Consider the following 19741-nt stretch of genomic DNA (forward strand, 5'->3'; position numbering starts at 1 on the left):
TATCGTGAAATGCGCATTACCGCCACCTACTAGGCTGGAGTGTGAGCCAGAGTTCCTTTAATTAAGAGGAGAAAAAAACATTCAGACAGATAGATGGTAATCTTACTTATTTACACTGAAATCTGAGTTTAATTTTATGTTGACATATGCGATGTTATATATGCAATAATTCTTTATTGATATGTTCATTATGCTTTTATAATGGAAATATGAACAAAATAAAATCACTGTAACTGATACTGTCCAATACAGCCATTATTTAAGTCATGTTTTATCACTTGCTTGTTGTTTTATTCTTATTTGCATGTCTATTTGTGTGATTGATAGATATAAAATCTAGTTTTACAATTCAGACTGAAATGAATAACATCAGACAACATTGTATCCAATGAGGAAACACGGGTGTAACATGTTTTACGGTCTGAGTCAGGAAAATATATTTGGCCAGTGATGATGAGGGGTGCAGGTTATTTATAATGTGGAGGGTCAGTCACGTGCGTTAAATTGTATTGAACATGTGGACAAAGATCTTTGAATGAATCTAAATCTACATGAGTACATTCGTTTTAGAATAGCTTCTTGTGTACATCCCCGTTCCAGTGATATGATGCATATTGAATGAGAACAGACTGGCAGTCATTACATTACTACACTACATACATAAAATGGACATACTGCAATCACACAGAGCGGCTCCTAGCTCTTTCATGGGCCCTTTTTAAGGCATCACACAGCTAGCTCGTGAAGGCAACACCGACGCCGCACTCCAACGTCACTTCGACGCACGTGTAGGGCGGGGCTTTTCATCTGTACAGGTAGTTGCGGCTAGACGATACAAAAGTTAGCTGCCCTGTCTGTCCTGTAGTGTACTGTCTCTAGTCTCTAACGCTGTCATTCAGGAAGATGTCGGTGGTCGGTGGCGCCTTGTGTCGAAATGTTTTGGCTGTGAGGAATTCTAGCATGATGGTGGTGAGTACAAACATTTCTTTACTCGGTATAAGAACAGACATGCCTCATGGGCTACTTTTGAAATGTGTGTATTTGTGTTGATTTATTGACTGTAACGTTTATGCTTAGGCTAGTGTGAATAATCCCAAAAGTGTGTAATATTAGTTTGGTCATCAAACGACCTGTAACAACACACCCTGCTCCCGGGCTCTGTATGTGTGTGTGGATGTGACAGAAGAAGAAGATTCTATAGAAGAAGCCTGTAGTGTGAATAAGATTAACTTATAGTAGTATTTACATTTAGCAAACAGTCAATGCTTAATTGTGAATACAGGCTTTTCTGATAAATGCTTAGTAAATCTACTTCCTTATTATCTAACCCTAACCCTAACCCTAACCCTGAGCTTAGTAAAGCTCAGTTAATTAACTGAGCTTGTTCTACAACATCTCTCATTATAGGCTGTATATCAAATCAAAACGGGTTTTTTTAGCGGTGAGGACAAAGAAAGATATGTTTACTTCTCACTGCCATATAGAATAATTTAAGTTATTGTGCTGAAGTCCTTCTTTCATTGTCCTGAAAGTCAGTTCGGTAACTAAAGACTGCTCAGTGATGTAACGCTTTCATGTTAGTTCACCCAAACTACCACTAGGGGGCGTCTCTACCTTCTTATGAAAAAGGGTAAACACTATTGAATAACTGGCAAAAACATGTTATTTATCTTATCCGAAATATTATCTGCTGTCTGTTTATTATCTTCTAACAGTAGTTTTTGATATCTTACAATTAATATCAGGCCTAATATATTCTGACTGGTTTTTAAATGCTTTCCTTGAGATGTTTTAAAAAAAATGATTTGTGGTTGTGATCTTATGGTGGCTTTCTTTTATTTTGTTAGTTTGTCTCTTCAATCTACTGCAAAGCACACGCTGTTCATTATTTTAGATTCGTGAAATACAAATCAAGCTTCAAGTTGTTTGCATGAGTTAATGTATTAGTGTAAGTAGTATTCTCTGATGTTGCAAGATCAAATAACCAAGTGGTTCATATTTTGGCCTGAGTTCACGGAAACAGCAAGGTCACATCATGGCGTGTTCCTTTGTACATAGTACCTTTCGCTTTTATGGCTCTTTCTTTTACTCTTACCTAAAATAAAATGCTTTCTGTAGAAAGGATGAAAGAAGAACACACTGGAGGGATTAGAAAAAAATGAGTGATTACTTCATACCGTCTTTCTTATTTGTTTGTTATTATCTATGATCCAGATGGTACGGCATGCTCAGACGGCCGCTGCCCTGGCTCCTGAACCCAGGATCAAGAAGTTCCAGACACCGCTGGAGACAAACCGCGAATGCAGACCTATGAAATTGATCTCAACACGTAAGTCATAGCCGGGCCCATGAACAGAACGCTGCTGAGCTGTATTTTTCTTTTTACAATAACGTAATCAATGTCATAATAACGTATTGACATGTTCCTGTTGCTATAGTTGTGGTCCAATGACTCTGGATGCCCTCATTAAGATCAAGAATGAGATTGACCCCACACTCGCATACAGACGCTCCTGCCGTGAAGGCAAGAAATTACTCGAGATTGCACATCATTTTAACAATTTCCACTTGGATACAAAAAAATAACAATAATCAAAAGAAATGAAATGCGTGAACAGGCCTGTTTAAGTTGAGCTTTGTGCCAGATGTCAGTGACCCGTTGATTGTTTCTTCATTTCTTCAGGTATCTGCGGCTCATGTGCCATGAACATAAATGGAGGCAACACATTGGCATGCCTTAACAAAATCGACACCAACACAAGCAAACCGACGAAAATCTACCCGCTCCCACACATGTATGTGGTCAAAGATCTGGTGCCTGTAACTACTGCAAGTGTATAGCGTTTCTTTCCACGGCCACATTTGAAAGTGCTTCAGCAGATGATCGCGAACAGTGTGTGAAAGTAGCATGACATAAAACAAATCATACATGGTGCATTTATTGGTTTGTTGGAGTGCCTGTTATGAGTTCCCCCTCGTTGTGTGATTTCCACCAGGATATGAGCAACTTCTACGCGCAGTACAAATCCATTGAGCCCTACCTGAAAAAGAAGGATGACACTCAAGAAGGGAAGGAGCAGTATTTCCAGTCGGTGGAAGACAGGCAGAAACTGGTAATTATACGATGCATGCTGGGGCAGCCATATTGGAGGTCTTCATAACATGGTCACGGTTGTCATTTCATCACAAGGATTTTAGCCAGCCAACCGCAGGATTGATAATGCCACCAGTCTATTTTCACGATGTATTGTAGCAGAGTCGCACTTTCAATGACCACGTGATGATTTATTTCTTCTTAACCCGACAGGACGGCCTGTATGAGTGCATCCTGTGTGCTTGCTGCAGCACCAGCTGTCCCAGCTACTGGTGGAACGGAGACAAATACTTGGGACCTGCTGTCCTCAGGTGGGTTTTCATATTTAGTTATGAGGGCAGTGCCAGAGCAAAGGCCATGTTGTTAATATTTAATGAGGTTATCCTCCAGTTGGTGGGTGTTTTTGAAAAAAATTAATTATACTAAAAATGATTCGTGATTGTGCAAACGGCAGATGGCAACTGTGTTATTATCTCTTTAGGCCTACCGGTGGATGATTGACTCCCGTGATGAGTTCACAGAGGAACGTCTGTCTAAACTTCAGGACCCCTTCTCTCTCTACCGCTGCCACACTGTCATGAACTGCACCAAGACGTGTCCCAAGGTACTTCAAAAGTGTTCTCACGCACATTCTCTCACATCATTTACAGAGGTTTGGTTTTTCACTGTCTGTTTTCGGCACAATGCTCCACAGGGACTCAACCCGGGGAAAGCCATCGCAGAGATCAAGAAAATGATGGCGACTTACAAAGAGACGAAAGCAGCAGCTATATGAACGTGTGAAAATCCAGCTGGCTCAAGAGATCCACTGATAATACCTTGAACAAAGTGAAGAGGAAGAGAACAGCAAACCAAGAAACTATTGCCGACATCAGCACCTTTTCATCATTTTTATTTAGTTTGGGGGATGCGAGTGTGTTGGCGTGCGCCGAGCGGGATTTGATGAGGTTGAGGAATACATTGTGAAAAAAGGCTGCTCAAAAAAACTGTAAAAGAAGAACATTGTGAGTGATGCAACAGGTTGGACCACATTTCTGCTATTTGTTTGCAAAATTAAAATACTTGGCTCTGTTGTATTTACTATTTGGGAAAAGCTCATGGAGCTTGTGGACTGTAAATATTTAGATATGTGTTAATTAAAGATGTGCTAATGCATCTAATGGGACATTTTTAATTGCCAGAAAGGCCCTTTTCACAGCTGACACTTATAGATACTTTATTAATCCCAGGGAAATTTGTTTGCAACAGCAGCATTATGGTAAAAATAAAACAGTGAGTATAGAAATGCACAATATATACGATAAAAATAGCAGAGTAAAAAATATTAAATGCACAATATATACAATTATTTTTTTACTCGGTAAAAGACAGGTGGAATTAGTGACATTAAAGATGGCTGCTTTCCATTTAGATGAGCCAGATCCAGGGCTCTTGTGTAGTCTATATTCGTTCATTGATATGGCTAACTGGGAGACTTAACGGAATGAAGCCATTGTTAATGCTGTTATTTAAACCTGTGCATTTCCTGCACAGGTTTAAATGTCTGCTGGGGAGAAAAAAAAGTTTCATAGGAATGTGGTCACTATTTGTATTTATTGGTCTGTGGAGAAGTTACTAAGCTGCATATAATCAGGGACTCTACAACAAGGTTATAAAAAACATAACATGTAAATCACTGCTATCTTTAATAAAAAGCAAGTGCAGTGCAGAGGGAGTATAAACACCTGCCGAAGAGATTCACATACTTTTTGGCAACCAAGAAGTTATTTTAAATGGTTTATAATAAAGATTCAAAGCTTCAGTAAGTTAGTTAAAGCATTAGGTTTAGTGTTATCAGCAATTTTCAAATGATGCCCTAGGAAAGCAATTAGACTGCGTTTCTGTGAATGTTTACAGTCCTATTGGAGAATTGTAGGACTGGCAAAAACATTCAAATGAAACTACTGTAATCAAACTGATGTAGGGATTTTTAATTATTCATCGGGACAAAATTTAATTATCAAATCTCTTGTCGTACAGAGAAAATGTTCCGCTATATAGAGGCTAAGACTTTTGTAAGCAATGCGGTTTTACAGTAAGCGATACCAATGCAGCAGGCTGGCTTTAGCGCGGTTTCTATCTACACTTTGGCACGCGTGTGACTATTTTGGACATCGCGACTTGCCGTAGAAGGGTATAGTTTGTAGATGGGTTAGCAGCTGGATGTTGATCAAGGAAGCTTGTTTGTGTGTGTGGTTGTTCTGGTCAGAAGACATTCTGTCATTTAGGTTACGATGCTAATGCAGAGCCAGTCATCGTGACCTGAGGATGGATATAAATGGTGAGTGTGTTTGAATGCTGTTGACGAACAAGGTTAGTTAGCTAAAACCTGCAAACCGGTTCAGTTTTCGTCTGTGCAAATGTTGATTAGCTTCAGGTTTTAAGGTGGCAATAACCGACAATGTTCTGCTGTCAACTCGCGTTATTCAGAAAAACAAACTCCACAATCACCAGCAGCTAAGTATACTAATCAATACTGTGGCTAGGAGCTAACTAGTGTTGTACTTTAGCCAAGACTTTAATGTAATCACCACCATTAGGCAATCAATGAAGAAAATAAGTTGTTTTGATCAAATCAATAAATAAGTATTGGACTTTCCTATCGTTGTGTAATTAATTAAAGAGTGTGCTTCAAATACACACGTTCTCTGGTGGAGTTTAAAGGGCAATTTCCCCTAAATTACAAAAAGAAAAACATGTTATCACCCTTCTTACCTCTATGAGAATAGAGCCAAGCAGATGTTTTGTTTGTCTGCTTTCTCCCCATTATAATGGAGGGGGGCAGCATTACATTTGAGACATTTAAAGCAGCTTTATTTAACATTCTGAACATTTCTATGGCACCAAACAACTGTTGTCTATGAACAGATATAGTGGAGTAATGTCTACCTGAGCAGAGCATGAAGTCCCTCTGTGTGTGTCATCTGTCAGCACTTTCACAATAGTTTGCACTGTTGGCGTAGTTAGTTGACATGTTGAGAGCCGTTTAGAGGCAATCAAAACGCTCCCAATCTCGGATCTTGTGCATTTAAGTTCCAATACTAACATGCCTTTTCAGAAGCACCGCAAACCTCCCTACTTCCTTACTAACATTCCAAACACAGGTACTAATACAAACACCACTATAACTTCTACTAAGTGTCTCAATTAGAGCTGGACCGATACATTTTTGGCTTCAGGATTGGCGTATATATGTTGGCCGTTCAGTAATAAACAATTGCTGGCCAGAGATGGCTAACTTTAACAGAGCCAGGTACTATAAGTGTCAGGTTGGCCCACCATCAATTGAGTGTACAGGCTGTTGGCATAGCCTGTTGATGAAGCTGGTGCTATTTGAGGTTAAGGGTTGGATTTTTGCATAATCAGCGCAGATAACTGTCTTGTTGCTTGTCTAGTCCTTTGTGGATAGTCGTTCCCTTTTTTTGCGTAATGGTCCGGTTGAAGATGAAACTGAAAGACTGGACTTTCTTCGGGTAGTCCACAGCTCATTGACCACAGCAGGATTCATAAAGTCGTATTTGTAGGGATATATTATCCATTGTGGCCTCCCTCCACCTAATGCAGGTGTCCCTTTGAACAGGGAGTTACTGATTGCTACCTGAGATAACAGTCATTTAAAAGGGGCATAATCATGACTTTAGAAGCCTGGAATTCCTGTGAGTGCTGAGACAGTCTGTAGGTGAGAAAACCAGCTGGAATGAAATACCACTTTAAAGATTATAAAAAGACAGGCTGCTACGGTGTAGCCTTTTGTGTCAGGGATTTCTTTAAATAGATCTTTCCAAACAGTCTGACACACAGCAAACCATGACGGATGACCTTCTTGGTAGAGATTGGCCTAGTTACAGCAAAGCAAGCATGTGATTTGGCAAAATATCTCACATTCCGTTACATACGCCTTGATTAGCTTTCACATGACTAGCCTGTACCACGATCATGTGTTGTGTATTATGATCAAACAAATGACTCACTTCTTTGGTTTCTTGTGCAGTGTGTATATTGTGATGCGTGTGTCACTGTCCATAAAAGCCAACACAAGAGCAACAATGGGACACAAATAAGATGAACATCTGTTCTGGTGTCTTTCTGCATATGGCATCCAACTGAACATTCCTTTAACATTAAGGTTAGGGATGCACTGATCCAACTTCTTCACAATACCACTCTACTAAAGATCTGACAACAGTTTTTACTTAATAAACTGTATGCCTCACGTGACGGTGACTGGATCATTATTTTATGTATGTCAACATCAGACCTCACTTAAAGGAGCAGTGTGTAGGATTTAGGGGGAGTCTATTGGCAGAAATGGAATATAATATTCATACGTATCTTTTCATTCGTGTTTAATCACCTGAAAACAAAGGCTCATCGTGTTTTTATTCGCTGAGAATGAGCCAGAAGTCGGTTCGTTCGTAGTCGGGTTTCGGTTCGCCCCTTCGTCAGGTGCCGCTCGCTCGAGACACGTATGCAGGTGAAGCAAGGTGGGAAACAACAGCGAGTGCGCTGCAATCTGCTCACTCCACACTCTCCATCTGCTGGGAAATATAAACAATTTTAACATGCTGACGTTCTCGGGTTGACGGTAAGCTAATTGCCCCCCCCCCCCTCCCCCCTATCTCATGTGTTAAATGGCAATGAAGTAGGATTTGTTTCGATCCTTCCATATCTGAGAAAGCGGAAGTGAGAATCCGGGTTCGCGTTAAACATTCCTGGGCTAAACAAACAACTTCATGGTGTTTTTCTTAAGCTCCTCTGTTATTGTTGAGCTGTTAATATGTAGCGACTTGACTATGAGATTGTAGCAAACCGTGTGATACTTTATGGGCTAGTTTACTCTCCTCTGTAGCCATTCAAAGTTATTGTTTCTAGAGGAGCGCAGTGTTTCCGCCAAACTCCGGGGTGTTTATTACACTTTATGAAAGCCTCCCGCTATCTGACATATTTTCCTACCCCCCCCCCCCCCCCCCCCCCCCCAATATAATTACTCCGAGGCTTTTTGCAGAGGAATTCATTGAATTAAACATGTAAAAGACATAGTTTTCACCACATTGACCCAGGCTGTAAATGTCCTGCTGTTAAGTGTAATGGATGTCAGGTAAGTCGGCCATTGAGCACACCTTAGCCCAGTTTAGAACCATATTGTACACATTGAAAACCTTCCATGCCACTGACTTCATACGAAGAATGGGATTTAAAACAGGCCGACTAAAAAACAAGTTCTCACAGTGTGGCTCATTGACCTCGACTAGAGCTTTGCAGTGTGTGCTTTGTGTTGTGTTGTCTATGAGGGTGTGTGTGTGTTGTCCTGCTCAGTTCACGTGAAACACTGCACCTGTTCTGTAGGTAGTGCGGTCCAGTCGCGGAGCGGACTCCCCTCAGCCTGTCCACGCGACCGCGTGCTCAGCCCTGACTCAGACATGGTAAGAGCGTCCACAGTTTTTCCTGCTTAACCCAAGTGTGGCAAATGATGTCTGGGAAAATACAGCAATACAAGTACATTTTCAGTCTCTGATGAGCGAGTGGACAGGTGGGAGCGGTAAGTGTCCTGATGACCCCTGTAGATGTAGAACTTACAGATGTGCACCGGTCTCTATAACCCTGCTGCCCTTACAGATGCAGAGGAATGAGTGGCTTTGAATAGTTACTCACGTTTGGTTTTCGGTATCTCTGTCACAATCTGACTTTAGAATGCGGCTTTTAATTGTCTGATGTGGTTGCTTATAAGCTAACCAGTTTTATGCAAATTAACTTTTGTTTTGAATCTGAAAGGATGTCCAGGGCTATAAGTGGGTGCGCTGGCGGGTGTGGCTGTGTCGCCTGGCCGCCGTGCTGTCCTTGGGCCTCCTCCTGGTCGTGTTTCACTGGCGCCCGCGCCTCGCTGTCCTCGCCCGCTGCTGCTCCTGCCCTCTGGCATTGGCAGATATTCTGCTGATAAGAGTGAGGAAATTAACTGTCACTTTGTCCCATGTTTTTTTCCCTGTTCTTTAACAGAACCTGCGCTGAAATGTTAGTTTGAAAAGCTGTTACAGAGTCTTTTCCAGAATAAATTCGGCACAGAGATCTTAGCAATTACCAGCTTCATTTAAAAAATATAGGCCGAGTTGCAGTAAATACCTCATTTTGCTTCACCAGTTTGTGACCAGTATTCATCACCCAAGCCCTGTGTTGGATTCACATGTTCTTACTGGGTGGAGCGTTGCATTAATGTTATAATAAGTAGATTTGTACCTTGATTACTTTGCTTTATATTTGTTGGTTCTGTCCCACGACATTCTCGTCAGCCAGCAAGAATAAGGATCTTGGTCGTGCCTAGTTTCCAACAGTCACTAATGTATCTGTCATTTTTACCTTCAGGACAGCTTTGACCAGCGTCATGTGGTGGAGGTCCTCACAGAGGAGATGGAGGACGGCAGGTCAGCTTCAAGTCCTCTGTCAGCGTCACCTTTTTAGGCTTTTTTTAACACTAGTATGCGCGTGTCTGGGAAAGCTGTGTGTAGGCTCTGCTCACTGGGTTTGTCCCTTTCAGTGAGGAGCTATTGGGACAGCTGGAGGACAATGAATGGAGCGATACGGTTCAGCTGCACAAGGAGGAGGTGAGGAGGAAGTGAACGTTTGGCAGAACAGTGTGCAGGAGGGGATCTTCTCTCGCAGGCTGAAAGTCACCGTTATTGTGTTCCAGAAAACGCTGCTGCGCTACTACCTGTTTGAAGGACTGCGCTACATCTGGATGGCCCGGAAAGGAGCTTTCTGTCGTGTCAGGTACTGAAACGGGGAAAAACACAGCAGTGCACACAGTCCTGAGCAGCTTTTCCTCAGTTATATTTTCAATATATAGCTAGAAAGTCAAATATTTAACCACAATGTTGAATTCTTCCATCGTTTTGTCTGTAGCGTCCTCAATGAGAACTGGACCCGCAAGGACCTGTATGACTTCCAAAAGGGCCTGAGTCACCTGGAGCAGAGCTCGAGGTAGGAAAGGATGCACGAGTGGAGAATGAATCTGATTCTTTAGTTATTTATTATTCTTTAGAGTTATTCATGACCTGAATTATTTCAGGAGACGCATGTATGGGCCCAACCTCATCGATGTGCCTGTGAAGCCTTACATACGACTGCTGTTTGAGGAGGTGAGATGGAAAGTCTGTCCTTTGTACTGCCTGCCTCAGATTGTCTTGTTTTATTTTTTATGAGAGGTTCGGAAAGTTTGAAGTGACATATTTTATTCAACGACCAGGCGAAGTATCAGATTGAACTCGCTCTTTCCCTCCGTCTCTCTCTTTATCTGCTCCTTTAGGTCCTCAACCCATTCTACGTGTTCCAAGTGTTCAGCATCATCCTGTGGATGGTCGATCGATACTATTCATACGCCATATGCATATTTATTATCTCCGTTTTCTCCATCGTTGTCTCACTTTATGAGATCCGCAAGGTGAGTTTGTGGCGGGGTACTTAATCTGACGGTACTCTGTTGTGGGTTTAGCTCTGGATATGGATGAACTAATATTATACAAACCTTACTCCACAGCAAAGCATCACTCTCCGCAACATGGCCCAGTTTGTCACAAATGTCACAGTACGGAGAAACTCGGGAGGTGAGCTTCTGCAAACGTACTCCTCTTCTAATGGGGATTTCTTGTCGTTTCACAAAATGATGTGTGTTAAGCGATGGATTGTTCTCTTGGCGTTAACATGAGTCCTGCATTAATGTGTAGCTGTGGTTTCATGTCGTGATAAATCACCATCATTTGAAGTGGGTCACAAAATGTTTAAAACTGTTAATTTACAAATGTATTGATCAACTGTTGTCATAAATATTCAACGATGAAAAGTGTCCCAGTCCTAGAACACAATGGAATATATGAGAATGTCCATACTGAACATATGGCATGGATGGCAAATGGTGGTCATAAGGGGCAAACAGCTGTTAGTAAGCAAATGAGATGACGACATGCTAAGAAAATTTGATTCTGTTTCGGTAGCTTGCAGGTCTAGTTTATTGTGAGAAATTGCTGTATGCTAGTGTGAGTGAAGCCATCTCCCCGTGGGGACATTCACTAGTTGTGTGCGCGTGTGTGTGTGTGTGTGTGTGTGTGTGTGTGTGTGTGTGGTTTCTCAGTGGAGTGTGTGAGCTCGGAGGAGCTGGTCCCCGGCGACTGTCTCATCATCCCTCAGGAAGGTCTGCTGCTGCCCTGTGATGCTGCCCTGCTGGCCGGGGAGTGTCTGGTCAACGAGAGCATGCTCACAGGTGATCAACAAAACCTCAACGCCAACACCAGGCAGTAACTGTTTCACACTTATTATATCGGATTTGATTTTTAAAAAGCCCTCTAAAGGAACAGTGGTTAACATTTAGGGGGATCTATTGACAGATATTGAATATAGTATTCCTAAATATGTTTTTAATCCGTGTATGATCACCCAAAACTAAGAATAGTTGTGTTTTCCTGATCTTAGAAAAGGCCATTTATATCAGCCTTGAGGCTGATTCGAGTCAGAAGTTAGCTGTCAAAAGTGATATTCAAGATCACTGCACACATGTGAGGGTTCAAGATTTTGCTTTATTGCCCCTTGTTAAAGATGGTGCATGAGCCTTCTGACTTACATCCTCTTTACATCCTAAATCTGAACCGTTTTGATTTGGCAAACCACTCAAATCTGAAATGAAAATTGCAGTTCTATTTAATTCCCCCCCCCCCCCCCCCCCCAAGAAAGACGAAACACTCAGCTACGCATTGTCTAGTTGCATGATTCAGCATTTAGTGGTGGCTTGCTGTCCATCGGCCCCGTGAGGAGGCGCTGTATTCACCTGTCCTCGTCTCTCCTGTGTCCAGGTGAAAGTGTCCCAATGCTGAAAACGCCACTGCCGACTGGTGAGGGGAGGTACAGCTCAGAGACGGAGCGCAGACACACCCTCTTCTGTGGCACCCAGCTCATTCAGGCCAAAGGGGGGGGCAGCGATGCTGTTGCTGTGGTCACGAGCACCGGTGAGTAGAAACACTGATGTGATTCTGTAACATTTCAATCCGTGGAGTTCTTGACCTCTGGTGTTGCTTTGAAGCAGTTATTCAGCAGTTATATATTATATATAACTGCTGATTAAGCTATATACTGACCTGCTATATAATATAGCAGGTCTCGCACATGAGGGCGCACACATCCCTTGTCACCTGCTTCATGGACAGGATTTCAGCAGCCGGGTGGAGGAGAGTGTCCGTTTGTTCACGAGTGAGGGTGAAATGGAGCGTCTGATGGACCGGCGGTTCGGTGCGGCGTCAGCAGTGCTGCGGGCGTTGTACCAGACCGTTGTGGTGAAGAAAGAGGGAGCTGAGCCGGAAGGCAAAGCGCTCGATTTACCAGTCCATCTATACGTTCCCACCCTCGCCCATGGTCATGAGCTTTGGGGAGCGACAGAAAGGATGAGATCGCGGATACAATCGGCCGAAACCAAGCTTCCTTCGTAGGGTGTTTGGGTTCAGCCTTAGAGATGGGGTGAGGAGCTCAGACATCCAAGGGGAGCTCTGAGTCGCTGCTCTTTCGCACCGAAAGGGGTCAGCTGATCAGGATGCCTCCTGGACGCCTCCCTTTGTAGAGGTTTTCCGGCCACATCTAACTGGTAACTTGCATATCTGGTTTGGTCTGGGAACACCTCGGGGTTCCCCAGGAGGAGCTGGAAAGTGTTTCTGGGGAGAGGGGCGTCTGAAATTCCCTCTTAAGGCTCTTTTCCCTGCAACCCAAACCCGGATAAAGTAAATGAATGAATGAAATGTTTTATGAGGGGGGGGGGGGGGGAAATGCAGTCGATACGTTTGTTAGTCCTCAAGGATGCATCTTCGCTGAAACCGTACCTTTCTAAACACTTTGCATAAGCTGTCTCACGCCTGCGAGTCTGCAATAATTAAACTAGTGAGGCTTGCACTGTGAAGCATTCCTTTAAGAGCTTACGTTTGCTCGCCAAGTCAAGTCAGTTGGTCTGCTTTTATCTCATCCTCAGGGTTTTTCACAGCCAAAGGTAGCCTGGTAAGCTCCATCATGCATCCTCAGCCAACCGACTTCCGCTTCTACCAAGACTCTATCAAGTTCCTGTTCCTCCTGGGTTTAGTCGGTAAGCGCGTTTAACAGTGACCTTATCTTCTTATCTTCTTATAAAGAAGCTAATCTTACTCTGATTACTATAATTCAACAATTGAACATTAATAAACTCTTCCCAATGTTGTGTGTCCTTCCTTTTTCAGCTTTTTTTGGCTCCATTTACAGTTTTGTGGTCCTCTTCAGGACTGATGTAAGCGCAAGGACCAGATCTTTTTTTGTCTTCATACAATAAAGCAAGTGACCGCACTGACGTGTGTCTGGATGTGTGTCCAGGTGACTTGGTTGGAATTGGTGATCAGGAGCCTGGATGTGGTGACCATCGCAGTGCCTCCTGCCCTGCCCGCTGCCATCACCACGGGCACCATCTACGCCCAGGGCAGGCTGAAGAGGCAGGGAATCTTCTGCATCAGTCCGCCACGCATCAACATCTGCGGCAAGGTCTCCCTCTTCTGCTTTGACAAGGTGAGGGGGAAATCCACGAGCTGCCGTCTGTAGGTGGGAGAGCTCATCGCGGCCGTTTGACCTGGTGAAGTTGCCTTTCATCGAAGCGCTGGTGTGTCTCCAGACAGGGACTCTTACGGAGGAGGGTCTGGATGTGTGGGGGGTGATGGAGGGGGGAACTGCCGGTTTCTCAGCGCTGGTTCCAGATCCCAGGCTCCTGCCCCCGGGGCCCATGCTCTCAGGCCTGGCCTGCTGTCACACGGTGACGCTGTTGCAAGGAAAGCCCCTCGGAGACCCCCTGGAGCTCAAGATGGTCGAGTCCACTGGTTGGGTATGACACTCTAAAAGTGTGTTTTATTTAACTCAAGAGGTTCTTGACTAGAACTGGGTGTTTATTGCACATGTTTTAATATTGATAGATCACCAAAATTGGTACTGATACTAAAACAGTACTGGCATACTTACAAAACCCTTTTGTTCTTTCACGAAAGAAGCCAAAGTTCTCCGATGTTAAATGTCTAAACATAAGAAGCCCTTCAAGAACTATGATAGTCTAGAATTGGGGAAAAAATATTTTAATCGGGGACTGACCACCAGTAATGAACACATTATATAACTGTGTTGAGGTTGGATATACCAAGCCCCATGCAGGACTCAGTTAGACTTCAAAATAATCTGGAAGTAAATGCCAATATGGACAGTTTATTTGAAATATTCTGTTGGTATTGGGTACACAAAAAATTGTAAAGCATGACCTTTTAATTTTTGCCATTATTACCGATCAATATGAACAAATATTGCAGGTATTGTTACTTTAAAAAGCATCTTGTTCGTACTTCTGAGACATTTGTTATTGCGCGACCACAGCGATCTCTTCTCCCACTCATAACATTTCATCTTACTTCTGCTAAAACATGTTAATCTAAATCACAATTTATTTTCCAGACCCTCCGGGAGCCAGAGGGAGATGGAAAGGAGCTGGATGCAGAGTTTGGAGGCCACAGAGTTTTGGCTGTTCTGTCTGGAGGGACTGTGTCTGGAGGGACTGTGAGTGTCCCTACCTTCACCCTCATATTGACCGATCACCAGGGCTTCTTTGTTGTAAATGTCAAATCCCCTTAACTCCAGTTAAAACTGCTGCACAGGTATTGATCTTTCCTTTTCTTAACCTTTAGCGTTAGGTTTTGACATTGTGGTAAATGTATGAAATTACAAACTTCATTTTCTGAAACTAAATTAGAAATGGATGGAGAAAAGTTGCTACGTCAGCAATTAGGTAGTGATACCTCTTTTTCTTATTGCGGTGTCCCTCCCTACTGTGCCAATATCTGTCTGGAGTTTCCAGTTATGAAAAACTGACATCCTTCTCTTTCATTTTGCCGTCAGACCACAAGCGAGGCGATGGCCATTGTTCGGAGGTTTCCCTTCTCCTCGGCCCTGCAGAGGATGAGCGTGGTGACGGTGGCCCGCGGGGGACACTCGCCACTCGCTTTCATCAAAGGATCCCCAGAGATGGTGGCAAGCCTCTGCCGACCAGAAACCGGTCAGTAACTTCACATTAGTAATATAACGAGGAGACTCCTTTTATTTTAAATATATATATGAATGTCTACTGCCGGCTCTTTTACATCACATTCATACTAAACGGGCTGCTTCATGTTTACAGTGCCGGCGCAGTTCTCCAGTGAACTGAGCAGCTTCTCCAGTGACGGCCTCAGAGTCCTTGCGCTCGCCTATAAACCAGTAGATGGGAACACTGACCTGAGGACCATTGAACGGTGGGAAGCCTGTCTGTGCTTCTGGCTGCTTTGGGGCTCCAACGCTCCTTTTTTTTAAATTTTTTTTAATAGACCCATTTTCCGGTCATGCTGAAATGCAGCTGTTTGTATGTCCACAGAGAGGAAGTAGAGAAAGACATGCAGTTCCTGGGCTTGCTGATGATGAAGAATATGGTGAAGCCAGAAAGTGCCAAAGTTATTGACGTCCTGAGACTGGCAAATCTCCGCAGCGTCATGGTCACTGGTGAGAGATATTTTTCACTTCCTCTTTCTTTTTTTTTATCATAAAGCATTCATTTTCAGGCGTCTACTTTAATGCCATCAACCTCATGTCCAATCTTGTTTTTGTCCTTCTTCACATAGGGGACAACATTTTAACAGCAGTCAATGTAGCAAAAAACTGTGGCATGTTGGGAGTCGATGAGAAGGTGATATTCGTCAATGCGACCCCCCACTCTGCCCAGTCCATGCCCACCCTAAACTTCAGCCTGGAAGAAGGAGGGGTCCCTGATGCCCAAACCTCTATTGTCACTCGGGTTGGTCCTGCTTAGTCTTCTTAAGTCTCGGGGGTACTCTATTGTCAATATCTGGGAAGAGTGGAATCCTGTGTCTTGTAGCAACTTTCACCCGTGTCAATAAATCAGTCAATTGTGGCATTTTGGATTGTAGCGATACTTGTTCTGCTCTGTTAGACAAAACATAAAAGGAGATGACCGTCGTCATATGTCACAAGTATTTTCCCAAGCTGTCATGCTCTGGAACTTGAAAGAGAACAGTGATTTGGTTTGATTTGAAGTCAAACCTAAATATTTGTCCCAAGTCTTTGGGTCCTATTATCTCTTGTACAGTTTGAGCGGTGTGGCAAGAAGATCATTTGAACTGATTTCAAAGATATTTAATGATTAAGTAGCTCTCTCTATAGCACACATAATAGGCATTCGTGGCCTACATGTGTAAACTGTGAGGGTGAAGTTTGGCTGCTGTTGGTAATGCTTTACTTCTCTCCTCTCAGAGCCTGTACCAGAGTGGTTTTGACCTCCACTTGGCTATTAATGGCAAGTCCTTTGCTGCCCTCTGTAATCACTTCCCGGAGTATTTGCCAAAGGTAATGTATTCTATGTCGTCCCAGCAGGGATATTGTGACAATGGGCCGTGCTATTCCGACAACAAATTGAGGCTAGCGCACAACAATTAGGGGAGTAGTGACGGGGGACAATGATCGAATTAGATTATACTGAGGCATTAGACTAATGGACTGTATTTGAATTCAGGATGTGATCAATTGTTTGTCAACTTTCCTTGACATTGCTGTCTTTGCAGGTTTTGTTGCGAGCCACCGTATTTGCGCGCATGGCTCCCGACCAGAAAACCCAGCTGATGAAGGAGCTGCAGAAACTGAAGTGAGTTCAGACACAAAAAAGGGGAAGGATGGGAAACACACGGGAAGACCAGAAAGAAAAGAAAACGGTGTGGGAAATGAAACCCTTATTAACCTGCAGTCCCAACACTTACTTCAAATATTCATTGATAAATGGATTGATAGAATAACTGTCAAATATGAAATTCTGAGTTGTATTTCTTGTCCAATCATGGGGTCGGAACACTGACTAATCCACCACTACAATTTAAATACAAAAAGTGTATCATTTTTTGAGGTTTTTTGCCGTCTGGTGGCCATTAGAGGAACTGCATTTTGGAGCACATCCATGTTGGCTTCAACACCCAAGAAGAAGCTAATACTACTTCTATTCCTACAGCTACCGGGTGGGCATGTGTGGGGACGGAGCCAATGACTGCGGGGCCCTGAGGGCTGCTGATGTCGGGGTTTCCCTGTCCGAAGCCGAGGCCTCAGTCGCGTCACCTTTCACCTCCCAGACTGACAACATCAGCTGTGTGCCGCTGCTCATCAGGTGAGGAAGCAGGAGGCATTAAGTAAATGTGGACGAAGTATTTGAAAAGCAACTGAACCGGACATGTTTGTAGTACAGTGAGCGGAATAAATAACAATAACAACACTTGTTTTTCTCCTTGTCTGTGCAGAGAGGGCCGGTGTTCTCTGGTCACCTCCTTCAGTCTCTTTAGATACATGGCCCTCTACAGCCTCATCCAGTTCTGCTCCGTCCTCGTCCTCTACACCGTGAGTAGCAGTGGAGCCATTTTCATTTAAATAAATCATTTTATTGAAGATAAAAAAAAAGACTGTCATGTTCGCTTAACTACAGATATTTTCAGTATTTGCAAACAAAGCAACTTGCTTGGAAGCCAGTCATATGACCACACGCTAATACACGATGTCTGTCTAGACAGACATCGGCTCTGGCCAGCTAACGTGACACATATTCCAGAACGGGGCAGTACGCATGACACTGGACATAAGCCAGATGTGTTACATTAGTGCAGAAACTCATATGAGAGATGACTGCAGAGTGTATACAGGCAAAGCTTTACTCATAAGAAGCTATGTCAATACAGGATTTAATTACTATCGATTTGACTTGATGCGTTTGAATCCAAAGCCATCTGTTTGCACCTCATCGGCTGTCAATGACCAGCATCCTGATCACACGGTGTGTGTCTGTGTCTCTAGGTGAGGACGACCCTGGCTGACTGGCAGTTCCTGTTCTGTGACTTATTCGTGGTGACTCCGCTGGCCATCGTGATGGGGAGAGGAGGCCCCGGTGAGCAGCTGCACCCCTGCAGACCCTCAGCCAGTCTGCTGGCCCTGCCTGTCCTGGGCAGCCTCCTCGTCCACACCTGCATGATTGTCCTGGGCCAGCTGGCCGCGCTCTTCATCACCACCTCACAGGACTGGTCAGTGAAAAGGCCACGCGCAGCAACAGAGCGCTTTTATTTTGATTCAGGATATCCTGAACAAGCATTTTGTATTTGTTTCTACAATAGCTCAGATGTAGAAGAAAGAAACAGCATCCCAGCTACACTTGCTGTAAAACTCCATTCCCCGGGTTTTTTTGTCTTTTAGGTACGTTCCGCTCAATTCAACATTGTTTGGCGTGGCCAATCTGCCCAACATGGAGAACACCAGCGTGTTTTCCTTGTCAGCTTTCCAGTACATCATCATGGCTGTGGTGGTCACCAAGGGCTACCCTCACAAGAAACCTCTGTTCTTCAACTGTGAGTCAGCAGAAATGTCCGAGGATGGCGACTTGGGGTCAAAGCAGGGGATGCTGTCTGTCGTTCAGCTTTATTAAATATATTACAAGTGAAACCTATTGAAGATTAAGGACCTTGAATTGCTTTTTTCTTCTTCTCATCTTTCCAGGGATGTTCGTCTCTCTGCTGCTTGTCCTCTTTGCTGTGATGACTTGGCTGGTGTTGTATCCCGGGCCCGCCTGTCCTCTATTTAAACTGCACAACTTCTTAGATATGGATTTTAAAATGGTGCTCGTCGCCGTGGCTGCTCTCAACTTCCTCATTTGTTTTGTTGTGGAGGTGAGTGACGACATGATACTTTGAACTCCCTCATAGGACAAGTGTTGATTTATGTTTACATGAAAAACAGCTGGCTCAGTCATGAGCTCCAACACCAACTGGATGAGACGCGTGACAGTGTGTGGATACAAGTAACAGACATCTGTACCTTTTTATGTGTTAGTGGGGATTATTTCTCCCAGCAGAATCCTCACATTCTTTAAGAGCTCCTTCAAAGAGCAAAATATATTCCTGCTGACATAATGCATATTATGTGTAACAGAGGTTTGGCTCACTGGGACGTTGAATAGAACAGAGCCACCGTTAATGTTCTGTTGTGACGAGTCAAAATATCTGCACAAAAAAAAAAAAAGATTTGTCATCTCTTTGCTGTGTGGTATATTCCTAAAAACCTGAACATTTTTTTTGTCCCCCCCCCCCAGGTGCTAGTAGACAATGGTATCCTGAACTGTCTTCGGGCGCTGCGTGGGAAACGTCAGTCCAAGAAACAGTACAAACGTCTGAACACGCTTCTGTGTGAATCCCCGTCATGGCCGCCCCTTAATCAAACCCTGTCCCCCACAGAACAGACAGCCATCCAGTGTAGCTAGCGTCATTTAAGCCAAAAAATATAGTGCTGTGGATGTTTGAGCTACATCCCCTGAATCATGTTATGTTTACCTTCATTAATAAAAAATGTTTTTTGTAAACTTCCGTGTGTTTTTAAAGCAGTTTGTATTTTCGGTGTGATGTAATAGTGGAGTCCTGGGGGTGTTGAAGGACCATATAGCACTGGTGGGTTTGCATGTTTCAGCCAAATTACCAAAACATTTTCTCTCATCTGACTATACATACATGACAGGTTGGG

General features: G+C 43.5%; 2 protein-coding genes across 5 annotated transcripts; both read left to right on the plus strand.

Moving 5' to 3' along the window:
* Window positions 1-830: 830 nt before the first annotated feature.
* On the plus strand, window positions 831-3869 carry LOC306780632 (succinate dehydrogenase [ubiquinone] iron-sulfur subunit, mitochondrial-like; the record flags this gene model as incomplete). Its single annotated transcript, XM_079273065.1, is given in 9 exon segments — window positions 831-969; window positions 2215-2283; window positions 2286-2329; window positions 2439-2524; window positions 2684-2820; window positions 2997-3113; window positions 3308-3409; window positions 3576-3698; window positions 3789-3869. Coding segments are annotated over 9 exon segments (825 nt in total). The 5' UTR covers window positions 831-903.
* Window positions 3870-5273: 1404 nt separating this feature from the next.
* atp13a2 (ATPase cation transporting 13A2) lies at window positions 5274-19587 on the plus strand. Of its 4 annotated transcripts, none has more exons than XM_079273424.1 (29): window positions 5274-5414; window positions 8480-8556; window positions 8906-9073; window positions 9491-9549; window positions 9663-9729; window positions 9816-9895; window positions 10028-10105; window positions 10194-10263; window positions 10431-10565; window positions 10662-10728; window positions 11253-11381; window positions 11968-12120; window positions 13128-13238; window positions 13369-13415; window positions 13499-13687; window positions 13791-13997; window positions 14612-14713; window positions 15053-15209; window positions 15333-15444; window positions 15564-15688; window positions 15808-15980; window positions 16457-16549; window positions 16765-16844; window positions 17202-17354; window positions 17485-17581; window positions 18032-18255; window positions 18425-18576; window positions 18725-18894; window positions 19317-19587. In XM_079273424.1, exons 1-29 carry the CDS (start codon window positions 5402-5404, stop codon window positions 19482-19484), a joined length of 3456 nt encoding a protein of 1151 aa, XP_079129550.1. In that variant the 5' UTR covers window positions 5274-5401; the 3' UTR covers window positions 19485-19587. The 4 variants fall into 4 exon arrangements, with proteins under 4 accessions (XP_079129550.1, XP_079129552.1, XP_079129551.1 ...); XM_079273426.1 differs by having other exon boundaries at window positions 14612-14698; XM_079273425.1 differs by having other exon boundaries at window positions 8915-9073.
* Window positions 19588-19741: the final 154 nt, after the last annotated feature.

This window comes from Melanostigma gelatinosum (genome assembly GCF_949748355.1).
Source record: "Melanostigma gelatinosum genome assembly, chromosome: 8".
Taxonomy (NCBI): domain Eukaryota; kingdom Metazoa; phylum Chordata; class Actinopteri; order Perciformes; family Zoarcidae; genus Melanostigma; species Melanostigma gelatinosum.

Excerpts from the sequence above, each read along its gene's own strand:
- atp13a2 (XM_079273424.1), top strand. Across the intron at positions 15,689-15,807 it reads CCGCAGCGTCATGGTCACTG|GGGACAACATTTTAACAGCA; the intron begins GTGAGAGATATT and ends TTCTTCACATAG. Across the intron at positions 17,355-17,484 it reads TGTGTGCCGCTGCTCATCAG|AGAGGGCCGGTGTTCTCTGG; the intron begins GTGAGGAAGCAG and ends TTGTCTGTGCAG.